The 16,660-nt window shown below is 39.1% G+C and overlaps 1 protein-coding gene across 1 annotated transcript; it reads left to right on the forward strand.

Annotated features, from left to right (window-relative positions):
- Window positions 1-6,077: 6,077 nt before the first annotated feature.
- LOC137644775 (uncharacterized) lies at window positions 6,078-13,172 on the forward strand. Its single transcript, XM_068377672.1, has one exon. The coding sequence runs from the start codon at window positions 6,078-6,080 to the stop codon at window positions 13,170-13,172; it is 7,095 nt and encodes a 2,364-aa protein (XP_068233773.1).
- Window positions 13,173-16,660: the final 3,488 nt, after the last annotated feature.

A 16,660-nucleotide genomic window follows, 5' to 3' on the forward strand; every position in this document is an offset into this window, starting at 1 on the left:
ACATATACATTTTGCTTTTCTCTTTCAAATTTTCCCAAGATTAATCTTCAATCATTTCGCTGTAGGTCCAGTGACGTCATAAGGCATCTTAAAGAATGCTGTGAAAAAAAAAAAACCGACAGTCGGTGTTTCCCTCTCTCCTCCTCAAGATAGTAATTTCGAGATTTTATCTGCATGAAATATCATGAAGAATTTCCTTTAAACTTGCAAAGAAAAATGTGAAATTGAGCATTTTCTTGGAATGCCAGCTATGCAAGGATTTGAGCATACTTCATAGGCATGACGCTCCCATTTTATTATCATTATTATTATTATTATTATTATTATTATTATTATTATTATTATTATTATTATTATTATTACAAGCTAAGCTACAACCCTAATTAGAAAAGCAAGATGCTATAAGTCCAAGGGCTCCCAACAGGGAAAAATAGCCAGTGAAGAAAGGAAACAAGGAAATAAAAAACTACAAGAGGTAATAAACAATCAAATAAAATATGCTAAGGACAATAACAACATTAAATGAGGTCTTTCATATATAAACTATAAAAACTTAGAGAGAGAGAGAGAGAGAGAGAGAGAGAGAGAGAGAGAGAGAGAGAGAGAGAGAACAGCGTGCCGGAGTGTACCCTCAAACATGAAAATCCGATACAATGCAAATATTTATGAATTTTGGTTTCAAATATGTCTGTTTAATTGTCCCCATTTTCATTAGACGGGGCATTACTGAGATAATGAAGTACAAATAAAATAAATGACAGTTGAGAGAGAGAGAGAGAGAGAGAGAGAGAGAGAGAGAGAGAGAGAGAGAGAGGCTACGTAAAATATCCACCAGATCTTGCACAAGTAATGCCAGACATTACCTTACCCACACAAAGTGAGTAGGATTTTAACGCGCTACTGGTTGTCATTGCCAAAAATTACCCATTATGGATAAATGATTAGGGGTTAATCTTTTTCTTTGTAACTTTTATAAAACATTGTGCATAAAAGAGGGTGATCATATCTAATAGTGGTAAATCCTGCATATACATACATATATATATATATATATATATATATATATATATATATATATATATATATATATATATATATTTATTTATATATGTATATATATGTATGTATATATATATATATATATATATATATAATATATATATATATATATATATACATAATATATATATATATAATATATATAACATATATATAAATATATATATATAATATATATATAATATATATATATATATATATATATATATATTCAAATTCAAATTCTTTATTTCAGCTGTACAGCCATATACAAAATATTACAATAAAATCAACAGTTATATACAAATATATTAGGAATAAAACAAAAGGTCTAAACAGAAAAAATGTGTTTAGACCACTCTTTAAAAACTAATGATTTTTTAAAACTTATCATATAATATATATATATATATATATATATATATATATATATATATATATATATATATATATATATATATATATATACACACAATTATATATACGGTATATATAGACGAATATCTATATACTAGTTGAGATGGCTGTGCAATAAGTGTAATTGGTTGTTATGTAGCCAATGATTTGAGAGTTCTGGAAGCGTTGTAAACATCGTAGAGGCAGTCTGAGCAGCACCCTCTCACCAGGGTATGACTACTTCCTCTCTCCCCCTCACCCGAGGGATGGGGAGAGCTGAGCGTGACCGGAAAGACGATGGAGCACATGTACCACTCTTTTTTTAATCATACAAAATTACATTTTAGGATTTTCATTTGATGACAAAAAGCAAATCGCATGGAGATATGAAAAGAATAGTTAGAGAGTTATGGGGTCATTTGATTGGCCAGACAGTAGTACATTGGATCCTTTTCTCTAGTTACGGTTCATTTTCCCTTTACCTACACAAAAAACAAACCGAATAGTCTGGCCTATTCTTTACATATTCTCCTCTGTCCTCATACACCTAACAACACAGAAATTACCAAACAATTCTTCTTACTGCACTGTAATTGTTCAGTGGCCACTTTACTCTTTGTAAAGGTAGAAGAGACTTTTTAGCAGCTCTTCTAGGAGAAGGACACTCCAAAATCAAACCATTGTTCTCTAATCCTGGGTAGTGCCATAGCTTCTGCACCATGGTCTTCCACTGTCTTGGGTTAGAGTTTTCTTGCATGAGGGTACACTCGGGCACACTATTCTATCTTGTTTCTCTTCCTCTTGTTTTGTTATATTTTTATAGTTAATATAGAAGATATCTTTTTTAATGTTGTTGCGCTTCTTAAAATATTTTACTTTTCTTTGTTTCCTATCCTCACTGAGCTATTTTCCCTGTTGGAGCCATTGGGCTTATAGCATTCTGCTTTGCCAACTAGGGTTGTACTTTAGTAAGTAATAATAATAATAATAATAATAAAAATAAAAATAATAATAATAATATAATGAGACGGAAAATAAAAATTAGGATAAAACTTTCACTTGTAAAAATTAACAAGAATTAAAAGCAAATCCTATAAATAAAAGGATAAGAAAGATCTTAACAATAATCTATTGCAAAAATCAACAAGAACAAAATATAAAACTGATAAACAAATCGATAAGAAAGAACTCAATTTTAACATGTAAAGATAATAAGAGAAGTGAATAAGTTTCAATTAATTTGAAAAATCTAAAAAAAAATAGAATCAAAGCTTCATTAATTCTTTCATTTTCAAGTTTTTATTCACCAATTTTTCAAATAATAGAAAAGGTAAAGAGAATTATATAAATCAATGTATGAGTCTTAATTAATTAGAAAAACCTAAAAAAGAAAAAAAAAATAGAATCAAGGCTTCATTAATTCCTTTATTTTCAAGTTTTTATTCACCAATTTTTCAAATAATAGAAAAGGTAAAGAAAATTATATAAATCAATGTCCTTGAAACAAGAAGGAAATGAGTCTTAATCAATTAGAAATACATAAAAAAATTGAATCAAGGCTTCGTTAATTCTTTTATTTTCAAGTTTTTATCCACCAATTTTTCAAATAAGAAATAGAAAAGGTAAGGAAAATTATATAAATCAATGTCCTTGAAACAAGAAGGAAATGAGTCTTAATTAATTAGAAATACCTAAAAAAATAGAATCAAGGCTTCGTTAATTCTTTTATTTTCAAGTTTTTATCCACCAATTTTTTAAATAACAAATAAAAATGGTAAAGAAAATTATATAAATCAATGTCCTTGAAACAAGAAGGAAATGGATCTTAATTAATTAGAAATACCTAAAAAAATAGAATCAAAGTTTCGTTAATTCTTTTTTATTCCAAATATCTATATACAAAACCTTAAAATAAGAAATAGAAAAATAAGCTAAAGGAAATAGTATAAATGGAAGTCCGAGTCACCTTAAATCCAGTGAAATGTTGTACAATATCCAAAGTCTCACTGTAAAGGTAAAATAGTATCCCTCTTGAATCAGCAACGTCCAGCGAACGAGCAGTTAATTAAGCATATCAAAAAACGCAATCACACTCTCGGCAAGTTACAACTTTAAATTAACAAGCGAATTGTTCGTGTTCACCTAAGTGAAGCAGTCTTCCTGTGGGAATAAAAGATTGTGTGTTTATGTGTATGTATATATATATATATATATATATATATATATATATATATATATATGTGTGTGTGTGTGTGTGTGTGTATATATACGAATGTTTTTCGAATGCTTTACGTACACATGTATATAAATTATATATATATATATATATATATATATATATATGTATATATATATATATATATATATATATATATATATATATATATATATATATAATTCATATACGTGTACGTAAAGCATTCGAAAAATATTCGTATGTTTACATTATATATATATATATATATTATATATATATATATATATATATATATATATATATATATATATATATGTATATCACCATCACCATTAGCCGTAAATAATCCACTGGAGGAGGACAAAGGCCTCAGACATGTCCTTCCATTCCCGTCTGTTTATGGTCTTTTTGTGCTAGTCTACACCCGCAAATATTCTTAGTTCGTTAATCCATCGTCTTCTCTTCCTTCCCCTGCTTCCTTGGCCATCTCTATGGCCCTATTTTGTTATTCCTAATGTCCACCTATTATCCATTGTTCTCATTAGATGTAATGACCGTGTCAATTTATTTTTTCTTACATATTGCTAAAATATCCTCTACTTTAGTTTCCTCCCGTATCCATCTTGCTCTTCTCTGTCTCTTGGTGTTTTATATATATAGTATATATATATATATATATATATATATATATATATATGTGTGTGTGTGTGTGTGTACATGTAGGTAGACACGTATTTATTTTATATATATATATATATATATATATATATATATATATATAAATAAATATATATATATATATATATATATATATATATATATAAATTAATATCTCATACTGGGATCGAACCCCAGCGACCTTACCTTTCATTTGAAGGGGCTAGGGTTCGATCACAGTATGAGATGGAGATTAATTTCTATTTGAGCACGATATTGTGTTGATTTTCATCTACACACACACGTATATATATATATATATATGTATATATATACATACATACATATATATATATATATATATATATATATATATATATGAGTATATATACATATATATATATATATATATATATATATATATATATGTATATATATATGTGTGTGTGTATATATACATATATATGTATATATATATATATATATATATATATATATATATATATATATATATATATATATATGATCTGAGATTTTACTTTACAACTACTATCCTTTCTATTTTATATAGGCTGAATGACCAAATGCTAGAGTTTCAGCTAACAAGGATATGAAGAGTCCATTAAATCATTCTGAAAGACATTTTGTCAAACAGAAGAATTGACTAAAACAATCATGGGATAATTTGTTTAAATCAAAAGGAAAAGAAAGCAAAAGACTTTTCCCTACACACAAAAAGGAAAACAGGCAGAAATGATTCAAGGAACTAGAACAGAAGAAATTCTAGAAAAATTTTCCTTTCACTCTTTAAGTAGATAAGGAAAAATACCATTTTTTTTTTCAGTTTCCTCACATCAGGACACACTCTCTCTCTCTCTCTCTCTCTCTCTCTCTCTCTCTCTCTCTCTCTCTCTCTCTCTCTCTCTCTCTCCCTCTCTCTCTCTCTCTCTCTCTCTCAGCACGCATCGTAAGGATTTAATCATCAATCTCTAAACGAGCGCGAAGGAAAAAAAACACACGATTCTTGAAAACGAACTATGACCAAAATCTAGCTCATCAACAAACAGCATCGTAAGGAATTAATGAGCGCGAATGAAAAAACACATGACTCTTGAAAACGAACTATGACCAAAATCTAGCTCATCAACAAACAGCATCGTAAGGAATTAATGAGCGCGAATGAAAAAACACATGATTCTTGAAAACGAACTATGACCAAAATCTAGCTCATCAACAAACAGCATCGTAAGGAATTAATGAGCGCGAATGGAAAAACACATGACTCTTGAAAACGAACTATGACCAAAATCTAGAGACAACATTCACGAAAAAGTACATAGAATCCATTTATACGTATTTGCGCGAAAACGTTTTGCGCTTAGAACTGACGATTCCGACTCAAAATCCATGAGTCTTCCGTAGTTGGCTTTGAACACTTTTCAGTCCGGAGCCACTTCGCACGAAAAAGTGTACGAAACTTGTTTGGGGAACCATCCCGTAAAGTCTCAAGGGACTCTATTAGTCTCATTACAAACAGCTTCAGATGGTTCGAAGCGACCTCAAGAAGCAACATTTTTATTTCGGAGCCACTTCGCACAAAAAGCGCTGGGAAGCGGCATAATATTATTATTATTATTATTATTATTATTATTATTATTATTATTAGTAGTAGTAGTAGTAGTAGTAGTAGTATTTTCACGTACAAAGTACACGATACCTCATAACAAACGGCTTCAGATCTTTCAAAGTTTTTATAAACAAGGCTAATTGCGAACTTTACTGCTACATTATGATCATGTTTACCAAAATAACTATTTTGACTTTGTTGACCCTAACCGGTTTATTATGTCGATACAATTCCATTTCCACGGAACAAGCTGCAGGAATATTAGAGGCCGAAGGTGCTGTAAATGCCCTTCGGAGTATTATTGATACGGAGATTGGTAGCCTTCATGAAAACTGGATTTTCCGAATGGTTAGTGCAATCCCATGGCTGAGGTGGACACTCCCAGATATTACGTTATTAAAGGATATCGATCAGGTTTGCTATCAGGAGACGTCATGGTTCCAGTCGATGTTAGAAAACATACCATTTTTTGCGCATCGTCGCCGAAATCTACAAGTTCAGTGTGAACTTGGAACGTTGGTGAGACGCGTGAAAGAGTATGTGAACGGTTTCAGCGGCTGGAAAGGGCTTTTACTAAGACCGATTCTCTTCGGCGATAAGACTGAGTTTGGACTTATGAAACTTGTAGGAGATAGCTCTAACATAGGGCTTCTGGCAGACAGTATGGGCATCAATAACCCGGCAATGGATAAACCTTGGTATTATCGGTTACCTTGGGTAAATGCGATTGTGTTTATTGGCGCCTTTGTGTTGCTTACTAAGCTTTCGAAACATATTTCTAATAATGGAAATAACTTGACTAATAAAACTGAGGAGCATCAGGATTCCCCAACTACTACAGAAGAAATAGTACACACTGATGAAAGTGTGGAAGAAGAGGAATTAGACGGATGTGGGGAACTAGAACAAATAAAAGAGGAGGAGCAGGAGCCCCAGGATTCCCTAAATACTTCCCAGGAAATGCAGCACACTGGTGAAAGTGTGGAAGAAGAGGAAGTAGACGGGTGCGGGGAATTAGAACAAATAAAAGAGGAGGAGCAGGAGCCCCAGGATTCCCTGAATACTTCCCAGGAAATGCAGCACACTGGGGAAAGTGTGGAAGAAGAGGAAGTAGACGGATGCGGGGAATTAGAACAAATAAAAGAGGAGGAGGAGCAGGAGCCCCAGGATTCCCTGAATACTTCCCAGGAAATGCAGCACACTGGGGAAAGTGTGGAAGAAGAGGAAGTAGACGGATGTGGGGAATTGGAACAAATAAAAGAGGAGGAGGAGCAGGAGCCCCAGGATTCCCTGAATACTTCCCAGGAAATGCAGCACACTGGGGAAAGTGTGGAAGAAGAGGAAGTAGACGGATGTGGGGAATTGGAACAAATAAAAGAGGAGGAGGAGCAGGAGCCCCAGGATTCCCTGAATACTTCCCAGGAAATGCAGCACACTGGGGAAAGTGTGGAAGAAGAGGAAGTAGACGGATGTGGGGAATTGGAACAAATAAAAGAGGAGGAGGGGCAGGAGCCCCAGGATTCCCTGAATACTTCCCAGGAAATGCAGCACACTGGGGAAAGTGTGGAAGAAGAGGAAGTAGACGGATGTGGGGAATTGGAACAAATAAAAGAGGAGGAGGGGCAGGAGCCCCAGGATTCCCTGAATACTTCCCAGGAAATGCAGCACACTGGGGAAAGTGTGGAAGAAGAGGAAGTAGACGGATGTGGGGAATTGGAACAAATAAAAGAGGAGGAGGGGCAGGAGCCCCAGGATTCCCTGAATACTTCCCAGGAAATGCAGCACACTGGGGAAAGTGTGGAAGAAGAGGAAGTAGACGGATGTGGGGAATTGGAACAAATAAAAGAGGAGGAGGGGCAGGAGCCCCAGGATTCCCTGAATACTTCCCAGGAAATGCAGCACACTGGGGAAAGTGTGGAAGAAGAGGAAGTAGACGGATGTGGGGAATTGGAACAAATAAAAGAGGAGGAGGGGCAGGAGCCCCAGGATTCCCTGAATACTTCCCAGGAAATGCAGCACACTGGGGAAAGTGTGGAAGAAGAGGAAGTAGACGGATGTGGGGAATTGGAACAAATAAAAGAGGAGGAGGGGCAGGAGCCCCAGGATTCCCTGAATACTTCCCAGGAAATGCAGCACACTGGGGAAAGTGTGGAAGAAGAGGAAGTAGACGGATGTGGGGAATTGGAACAAATAAAAGAGGAGGAGGGGCAGGAGCCCCAGGATTCCCTGAATACTTCCCAGGAAATGCAGCACACTGGGGAAAGTGTGGAAGAAGAGGAAGTAGACGGATGTGGGGAATTGGAACAAATAAAAGAGGAGGAGGGGCAGGAGCCCCAGGATTCCCTGAATACTTCCCAGGAAATGCAGCACACTGGGGAAAGTGTGGAAGAAGAGGAAGTAGACGGATGTGGGGAATTGGAACAAATAAAAGAGGAGGAGGGGCAGGAGCCCCAGGATTCCCTGAATACTTCCCAGGAAATGCAGCACACTGGGGAAAGTGTGGAAGAAGAGGAAGTAGACGGATGTGGGGAATTGGAACAAATAAAAGAGGAGGAGGGGCAGGAGCCCCAGGATTCCCTGAATACTTCCCAGGAAATGCAGCACACTGGGGAAAGTGTGGAAGAAGAGGAAGTAGACGGATGTGGGGAATTGGAACAAATAAAAGAGGAGGAGGGGCAGGAGCCCCAGGATTCCCTGAATACTTCCCAGGAAATGCAGCACACTGGGGAAAGTGTGGAAGAAGAGGAAGTAGACGGATGTGGGGAATTGGAACAAATAAAAGAGGAGGAGGGGCAGGAGCCCCAGGATTCCCTGAATACTTCCCAGGAAATGCAGCACACTGGGGAAAGTGTGGAAGAAGAGGAAGTAGACGGATGTGGGGAATTGGAACAAATAAAAGAGGAGGAGGGGCAGGAGCCCCAGGATTCCCTGAATACTTCCCAGGAAATGCAGCACACTGGGGAAAGTGTGGAAGAAGAGGAAGTAGACGGATGTGGGGAATTGGAACAAATAAAAGAGGAGGAGGGGCAGGAGCCCCAGGATTCCCTGAATACTTCCCAGGAAATGCAGCACACTGGGGAAAGTGTGGAAGAAGAGGAAGTAGACGGATGTGGGGAATTGGAACAAATAAAAGAGGAGGAGGGGCAGGAGCCCCAGGATTCCCTGAATACTTCCCAGGAAATGCAGCACACTGGGGAAAGTGTGGAAGAAGAGGAAGTAGACGGATGTGGGGAATTGGAACAAATAAAAGAGGAGGAGGGGCAGGAGCCCCAGGATTCCCTGAATACTTCCCAGGAAATGCAGCACACTGGGGAAAGTGTGGAAGAAGAGGAAGTAGACGGATGTGGGGAATTGGAACAAATAAAAGAGGAGGAGGGGCAGGAGCCCCAGGATTCCCTGAATACTTCCCAGGAAATGCAGCACACTGGGGAAAGTGTGGAAGAAGAGGAAGTAGACGGATGTGGGGAATTGGAACAAATAAAAGAGGAGGAGGGGCAGGAGCCCCAGGATTCCCTGAATACTTCCCAGGAAATGCAGCACACTGGGGAAAGTGTGGAAGAAGAGGAAGTAGACGGATGTGGGGAATTGGAACAAATAAAAGAGGAGGAGGGGCAGGAGCCCCAGGATTCCCTGAATACTTCCCAGGAAATGCAGCACACTGGGGAAAGTGTGGAAGAAGAGGAAGTAGACGGATGTGGGGAATTGGAACAAATAAAAGAGGAGGAGGGGCAGGAGCCCCAGGATTCCCTGAATACTTCCCAGGAAATGCAGCACACTGGGGAAAGTGTGGAAGAAGAGGAAGTAGACGGATGTGGGGAATTGGAACAAATAAAAGAGGAGGAGGGGCAGGAGCCCCAGGATTCCCTGAATACTTCCCAGGAAATGCAGCACACTGGGGAAAGTGTGGAAGAAGAGGAAGTAGACGGATGTGGGGAATTGGAACAAATAAAAGAGGAGGAGGGGCAGGAGCCCCAGGATTCCCTGAATACTTCCCAGGAAATGCAGCACACTGGGGAAAGTGTGGAAGAAGAGGAAGTAGACGGATGTGGGGAATTGGAACAAATAAAAGAGGAGGAGGGGCAGGAGCCCCAGGATTCCCTGAATACTTCCCAGGAAATGCAGCACACTGGGGAAAGTGTGGAAGAAGAGGAAGTAGACGGATGTGGGGAATTGGAACAAATAAAAGAGGAGGAGGGGCAGGAGCCCCAGGATTCCCTGAATACTTCCCAGGAAATGCAGCACACTGGGGAAAGTGTGGAAGAAGAGGAAGTAGACGGATGTGGGGAATTGGAACAAATAAAAGAGGAGGAGGGGCAGGAGCCCCAGGATTCCCTGAATACTTCCCAGGAAATGCAGCACACTGGGGAAAGTGTGGAAGAAGAGGAAGTAGAGGGATGTGGGGAATTGGAACAAATAAAAGAGGAGGAGGGGCAGGAGCCCCAGGATTCCCTGAATACTTCCCAGGAAATGCAGCACACTGGGGAAAGTGTGGAAGAAGAGGAAGTAGACGGATGTGGGGAATTGGAACAAATAAAAGAGGAGGAGGAGCAGGAGCCCCAGGATTCCCTGAATACTTCCCAGGAAATGCAGCACACTGGGGAAAGTGTGGAAGAAGAGGAAGTAGACGGATGTGGGGAATTGGAACAAATAAAAGAGGAGGAGGAGCAGGAGCCCCAGGATTCCCTGAATACTTCCCAGGAAATGCAGCACACTGGGGAAAGTGTGGAAGAAGAGGAAGTAGACGGATGTGGGGAATTGGAACAAATAAAAGAGGAGGAGGAGCAGGAGCCCCAGGATTCCCTGAATACTTCCCAGGAAATGCAGCACACTGGGGAAAGTGTGGAAGAAGAGGAAGTAGACGGATGTGGGGAATTGGAACAAATAAAAGAGGAGGAGGAGCAGGAGCCCCAGGATTCCCTGAATACTTCCCAGGAAATGCAGCACACTGGGGAAAGTGTGGAAGAAGAGGAAGTAGACGGATGTGGGGAATTGGAACAAATAAAAGAGGAGGAGGAGCAGGAGCCCCAGGATTCCCTGAATACTTCCCAGGAAATGCAGCACACTGGGGAAAGTGTGGAAGAAGAGGAAGTAGACGGATGTGGGGAATTGGAACAAATAAAAGAGGAGGAGGAGCAGGAGCCCCAGGATTCCCTGAATACTTCCCAGGAAATGCAGCACACTGGGGAAAGTGTGGAAGAAGAGGAAGTAGACGGATGTGGGGAATTGGAACAAATAAAAGAGGAGGAGGAGCAGGAGCCCCAGGATTCCCTGAATACTTCCCAGGAAATGCAGCACACTGGGGAAAGTGTGGAAGAAGAGGAAGTAGACGGATGTGGGGAATTGGAACAAATAAAAGAGGAGGAGGAGCAGGAGCCCCAGGATTCCCTGAATACTTCCCAGGAAATGCAGCACACTGGGGAAAGTGTGGAAGAAGAGGAAGTAGACGGATGTGGGGAATTGGAACAAATAAAAGAGGAGGAGGAGCAGGAGCCCCAGGATTCCCTGAATACTTCCCAGGAAATGCAGCACACTGGGGAAAGTGTGGAAGAAGAGGAAGTAGACGGATGTGGGGAATTGGAACAAATAAAAGAGGAGGAGGAGCAGGAGCCCCAGGATTCCCTGAATACTTCCCAGGAAATGCAGCACACTGGGGAAAGTGTGGAAGAAGAGGAAGTAGACGGATGTGGGGAATTGGAACAAATAAAAGAGGAGGAGGAGCAGGAGCCCCAGGATTCCCTGAATACTTCCCAGGAAATGCAGCACACTGGGGAAAGTGTGGAAGAAGAGGAAGTAGACGGATGTGGGGAATTGGAACAAATAAAAGAGGAGGAGGAGCAGGAGCCCCAGGATTCCCTGAATACTTCCCAGGAAATGCAGCACACTGGGGAAAGTGTGGAAGAAGAGGAAGTAGACGGATGTGGGGAATTAGAACAAATAAAAGAGGAGGAGCAGGAGCCCCAGGATTCCCTAAATACTTCACAAGAAATGCAGCACACTGGTGAAAGTGTGGTAGAGGAGCAAATTGGAAGATGTGGGGCATTGATAGAAGATAATACAGAAAATGAGGATCACCTTAATCATTCAGAAGTAATGGAAGCCAATATTAAAAATGAGGCTACAAATTATTATCTGACTCGTGAAAAGAAGCAGATTAATGTTACACTTTGCAAAGAATATGGAGAGGAGAAGAGAGACTCAGAAATTGTGCAGACAAAAACTGTGAATGAACAAATCAACATAGAAATAGGAAATGGGAATAAAGTTGAAAACACCAAGAAAAACAAAACTAAATGGAAGCCCTTCCATTGGGCCCCAGAAAATGAAAAGAAGTATAAGAGAGGTACAGGAGAGGAGAACCATAACTGCAGAAGAGAGAACACGATTAAAGAAAATAAAAAGTATTGGAAAAATACCGAGCAAAAAATAGATATAGAAAAACAAAATAAAGTTGAAAATGAGGACACCAAAACAAGCAAAACCAAATTGAATCCATTCGCTTGGGTAGCAGATGATAAATATGAGCTTAAGGGAGCTACAGAAGAGGAACGGGATTACTGTAGAAGAGAGAACACAATTAAAGAAAATCAAAAGTATAGCAAACATACAGAACAAAAAATACATTTAGAAAAAGAGCATAAAGTTGAAAATAAGGAAACCAAAACCAAATGGAATCCATTCGCTTGGGTAGCAGATGAAAAATATGATCCTACGAGAGTTACAGAAGAGGAAAGGGATTATTGTAGAAGAGAGACCTTGACTAACGAGATCTTCAACGGGACATATACTTGTGCGATATGCTTGGAATCTATCGGTCGAATGGAAGCAATGTGGGCGTGCCATGGCTGTTACTCCATCTTGCATATTCAATGTGCTCGTGACTGGTCTAAAGCATCGAAGTCAGAGACATGCTGGAACTGCCCATCGTGCAATAATGAAATATCTTATTCGATGCCCATCGAGTATGTCTGCTACTGTGGCAAATTGAAGAATCCAAGGTATACCAAATTGTACGATACTCCCCATTCTTGTGGGCAGCTATGTCAGAAACCTCTTAAATACAATGGCAGCGAATGCAACCATAAATGCAAGGTGCCTTGTCACCCAGGGCCCTGTGAAGACTGTGTAGGAAATTGCCAAGCGGTTCCCGATGAAGCCTCCCAAACAATACACAATCAAAATGGTAAAAACAAAAATAAAAAAATAAAATGGAAACCCTTTGACTTGAAACCGAAGAACTTCTTAAGTAGAAAATATTAAGTATGCTTACAAACAAGAAAAAAGGAAAAAAAAATCCAAAAATAAAAAAAAACTATATAAAAATCCCCCCAAAATATAAAAAAAATTTAAAAAATAAAAAAAATCAATATAAATAAAAAAATATATATATATTTTGAGTGAAAGAGTTTTTGTTTACTTTTGTAAGGAAATGTTTTTATCTAAGACCAATTGAGAGGCTGACACTTGATACCTAGTGGATTCCAAAGACTGCAAAACGCTAAGAGATTAATCTACAAGATATATTCAGCAGAGGGAAGAAGTCTCTAAAACATGGACTCAGCAGAAGGAAGACGACTCCCTTGTTCTAGTATGCAGCGTTCCTTGACAAAGATTCACCTGTACTGTCTCTTTGTCAAGTGGACAAATGCAAAACAAACAAGTTTGACGTCTTCTACTATGCTATCTCCCCTCACAAAGATAACAATGGACTAAAGAGAAGTCTCTATGAAATGGAATTAATAAGGAAAAGAAGTCTCTACAAGATGGTCTCGGTAGAAAGAAATCATTACAGGATGGACTTGCTACAGAGAAGAATTCTCTACAAGATAGACTCAGCAGAGAGAAGAGGTCTCTACAAGATGGACTAGGCAGAAGGAAGACGCCGTACTTGTTCTAGTATGCAGCGTTCCTTGACAAAGATTCACCTGTACTGTCTCTTTGTCAAGTGAACAAATGCAAAACAAACAAGTTTGACGTCTTCTACTATGCTATCTCCCCTCATAAAGATAACAATGGACTAAAGAGAAGTCTCTATGAAATGGAATTAATAAGGAAAAGAAGTCTCTACAAGATGGTCTCGGTAGAAAGAAATCATTACAGGATGGACTTGCTACAGAGAAGAATTCTCTACAAGATAGACTCAGCAGAGAGAAGAGGTCTCTACAAGATGGACTAGGCAGAAGGAAGACGCCGTACTTGTTCTAGTATGCAGTGTTCCTTGACAAAGATTCACCTGTACTGTCTCTTTGTCAAGTGGACAAATGCAAAACAAACAAGTTTGACGTCTTCTACTATGCTATCTCCCCTCACAAAGATAACAATGGACTAAAGAGAAGTCTCTATGAAATGGAATTAATAAGGAAAAGAAGTCTCTACAAGATGGTCTCGGTAGAAAGAAATCATTACAGGATGGACTTGCTACAGAGAAGAATTCTCTACAAGATAGACTCAGCAGAGAGAAGAGGTCTCTACAAGATGGACTAGGCAGAAGGAAGACGCCGTACTTGTTCTAGTATGCAGCGTTCCATGACAAAGATTCACCTGTACTGTCTCTTTGTCAAGTGGACAAATGCAAAACAAACAAGTTTGACGTCTTCTACTATGCTATCTCCCCTCACAAGGATAACAATGGACTAACGAGAAGTCTCTATGAAATGGAATTAATAAGGAAAAGAAGTCTCTACAAGATGGTCTCGGTAGAAAGAAATCATTACAGGATGGACTTGCTACAGAGAAGAATTCTCTACAAGATAGACTCAGCAGAGAGAAGAGGTCTCTACAAGATGGACTAGGCAGAAGGAAGACGCCGTACTTGTTCTAGTATGCAGCGTTCCTTGACAAAGATTCACCTGTACTGTCTCTTTGTCAAGTGGACAAATGCAAAACAAACAAGTTTGACGTCTTCTACTATGCTATCTCACCTCACAAAGATTACAGTGGACTAAAGAGAAGTCTCTATGAAATGGAATTAAGTCTCTGCAAGATGGTCTCGGTAGAAAGAAGTCTCTACAGGGTGGACTTAGTAGAGAGAAGTAGTCTCTAAAAGATAGAGTCAGTAAAAGAAACAAGTCTCTAAAAGATGGAATCAGCAGAGGGAAGAAGCCATACTTGTTTTTGTATGCAGTGATCCTTGACAAAGAGTCACTTGTACTGTCTCTTTAGCAGGTGGAAAAATGCAAAACAAACAAGTCTGACTTCTTCTAGTAGGCCATGTTCCCCTACAAAAAAGTTCCAGTGGACTAAAAAGAAGTCTCTACAACATGGAATCAGCAGAAGGAAGAAGCCACACTTGTTCTAGTATGCATAGTTCCTTGACAAAGAGTCACTTGTACTGTCTCTTTGTCAGGTGGACAAATGCAAAACAAACAAGTCTGACTTCTTCTAGTAGGCTATGTTCCCATACAAAAAGGTTCCAGTGGACTAGAGAGAAGTCTCTACAAGACGGAATCAGCAGAGAGAGTAAGCCACACTTGTTCTAGTATGCATAGTTCCTTGACAAAGAGTCACTTGTACTGTCTCTTTGTCAGGTGGACAAATGCAAAACAAACAAGTCTGACTTCTTCTAGTAGGCATGTTCCCATACAAAAAGGTTTCAGTGGACTAGAGAAAAGTCTCTACAAGACGGAATCACCAGAGAGAGAAAGCCACACTTGTTCTAGTATGCATAGTTCCTTGACAAAGAGTCACTTGTACTGTCTCTATGTCAGGTGGACAAATGCAAAATAAACAAGTCTGACTTCTTCTAGTAGGCATGTTCCCCTACAAAAAGGTTCCAGTGGACTAGAGAGAAGTCTCTACAAGATGGAATCAGTAAAGGGAAGAAGCCACACTTGTTCTAGTATGCATAGTTCCTTGACAAAGAGTCACTTGTACTGTCTGTTTGTCAGGTGGACAAATGCAAAACAAACAAGTCTGACTTCTTCTAGTGGGCATGTTCCCATACAAAAAGGTTTCAGTGGACTAGAGAAAAGTCTCTACAAGACGGAATCACCAGAGAGAGAAAGCCACACTTGTTCTAGTATGCATAGTTCCTTAACAAAGAGTCACTTGTACTGTCTCTATGTCAGGTGGACAAATGCAAAATAAACAAGTCTGACTTCTTCTAGTAGGCATGTTCCCCTACAAAAATGTTCCAGTGGACGAGAGAGAAGTCTCTACAAGATGGAATCAGCGGAGGGAAGAATTCTCACTTGTTCTAGTATGCATAGTTCCTTGACAAAGAGTCACTTGTACTGTCTGTTTGTCAGGTGGACAAATGCAAAACAAACAAGTCTGACTTCTTCTAGTGGGCATGTTCCCATACAAAAAGGTTCCAGTGGACTAGAGAAAAGTCTCTACAAGACGGAATCAGCAGAGAGAGAAAGCCACACTTGTTCTAGTATGCATAGTTCCTTGACAAAGAGTCACTTGTACTGTCTCTATGTCAGGTGGACAAATGCAAAACAAACAAGTCTGACTTCTTCTAGTAGGCATGTTCCCCTACAAAAAGGTTCCAGTGGACTAGAGAGAAGTCTCTACAAGACGGAATCAGCAGGGAAGAAGCCACACTTGTTCTAGTATGCATAGTTCCTTGACAAAGAGTCACTTGTACTGTCTCTTTGTCAGGTGGACAAATGCAAAACAAACAAGTCTGACTTCTTCTAGTAGGCATGTTCCCATACAAAAAGGTTCCAGTGGACTAGAAGAAGTCTCTACAAGACGGAATCAGCAGAGAGAGAAAGCCAACTTGTTCTAGTATGCATAGTTCC

This window comes from Palaemon carinicauda, chromosome 8, assembly GCF_036898095.1.
Source record: "Palaemon carinicauda isolate YSFRI2023 chromosome 8, ASM3689809v2, whole genome shotgun sequence".
Taxonomy (NCBI): domain Eukaryota; kingdom Metazoa; phylum Arthropoda; class Malacostraca; order Decapoda; family Palaemonidae; genus Palaemon; species Palaemon carinicauda.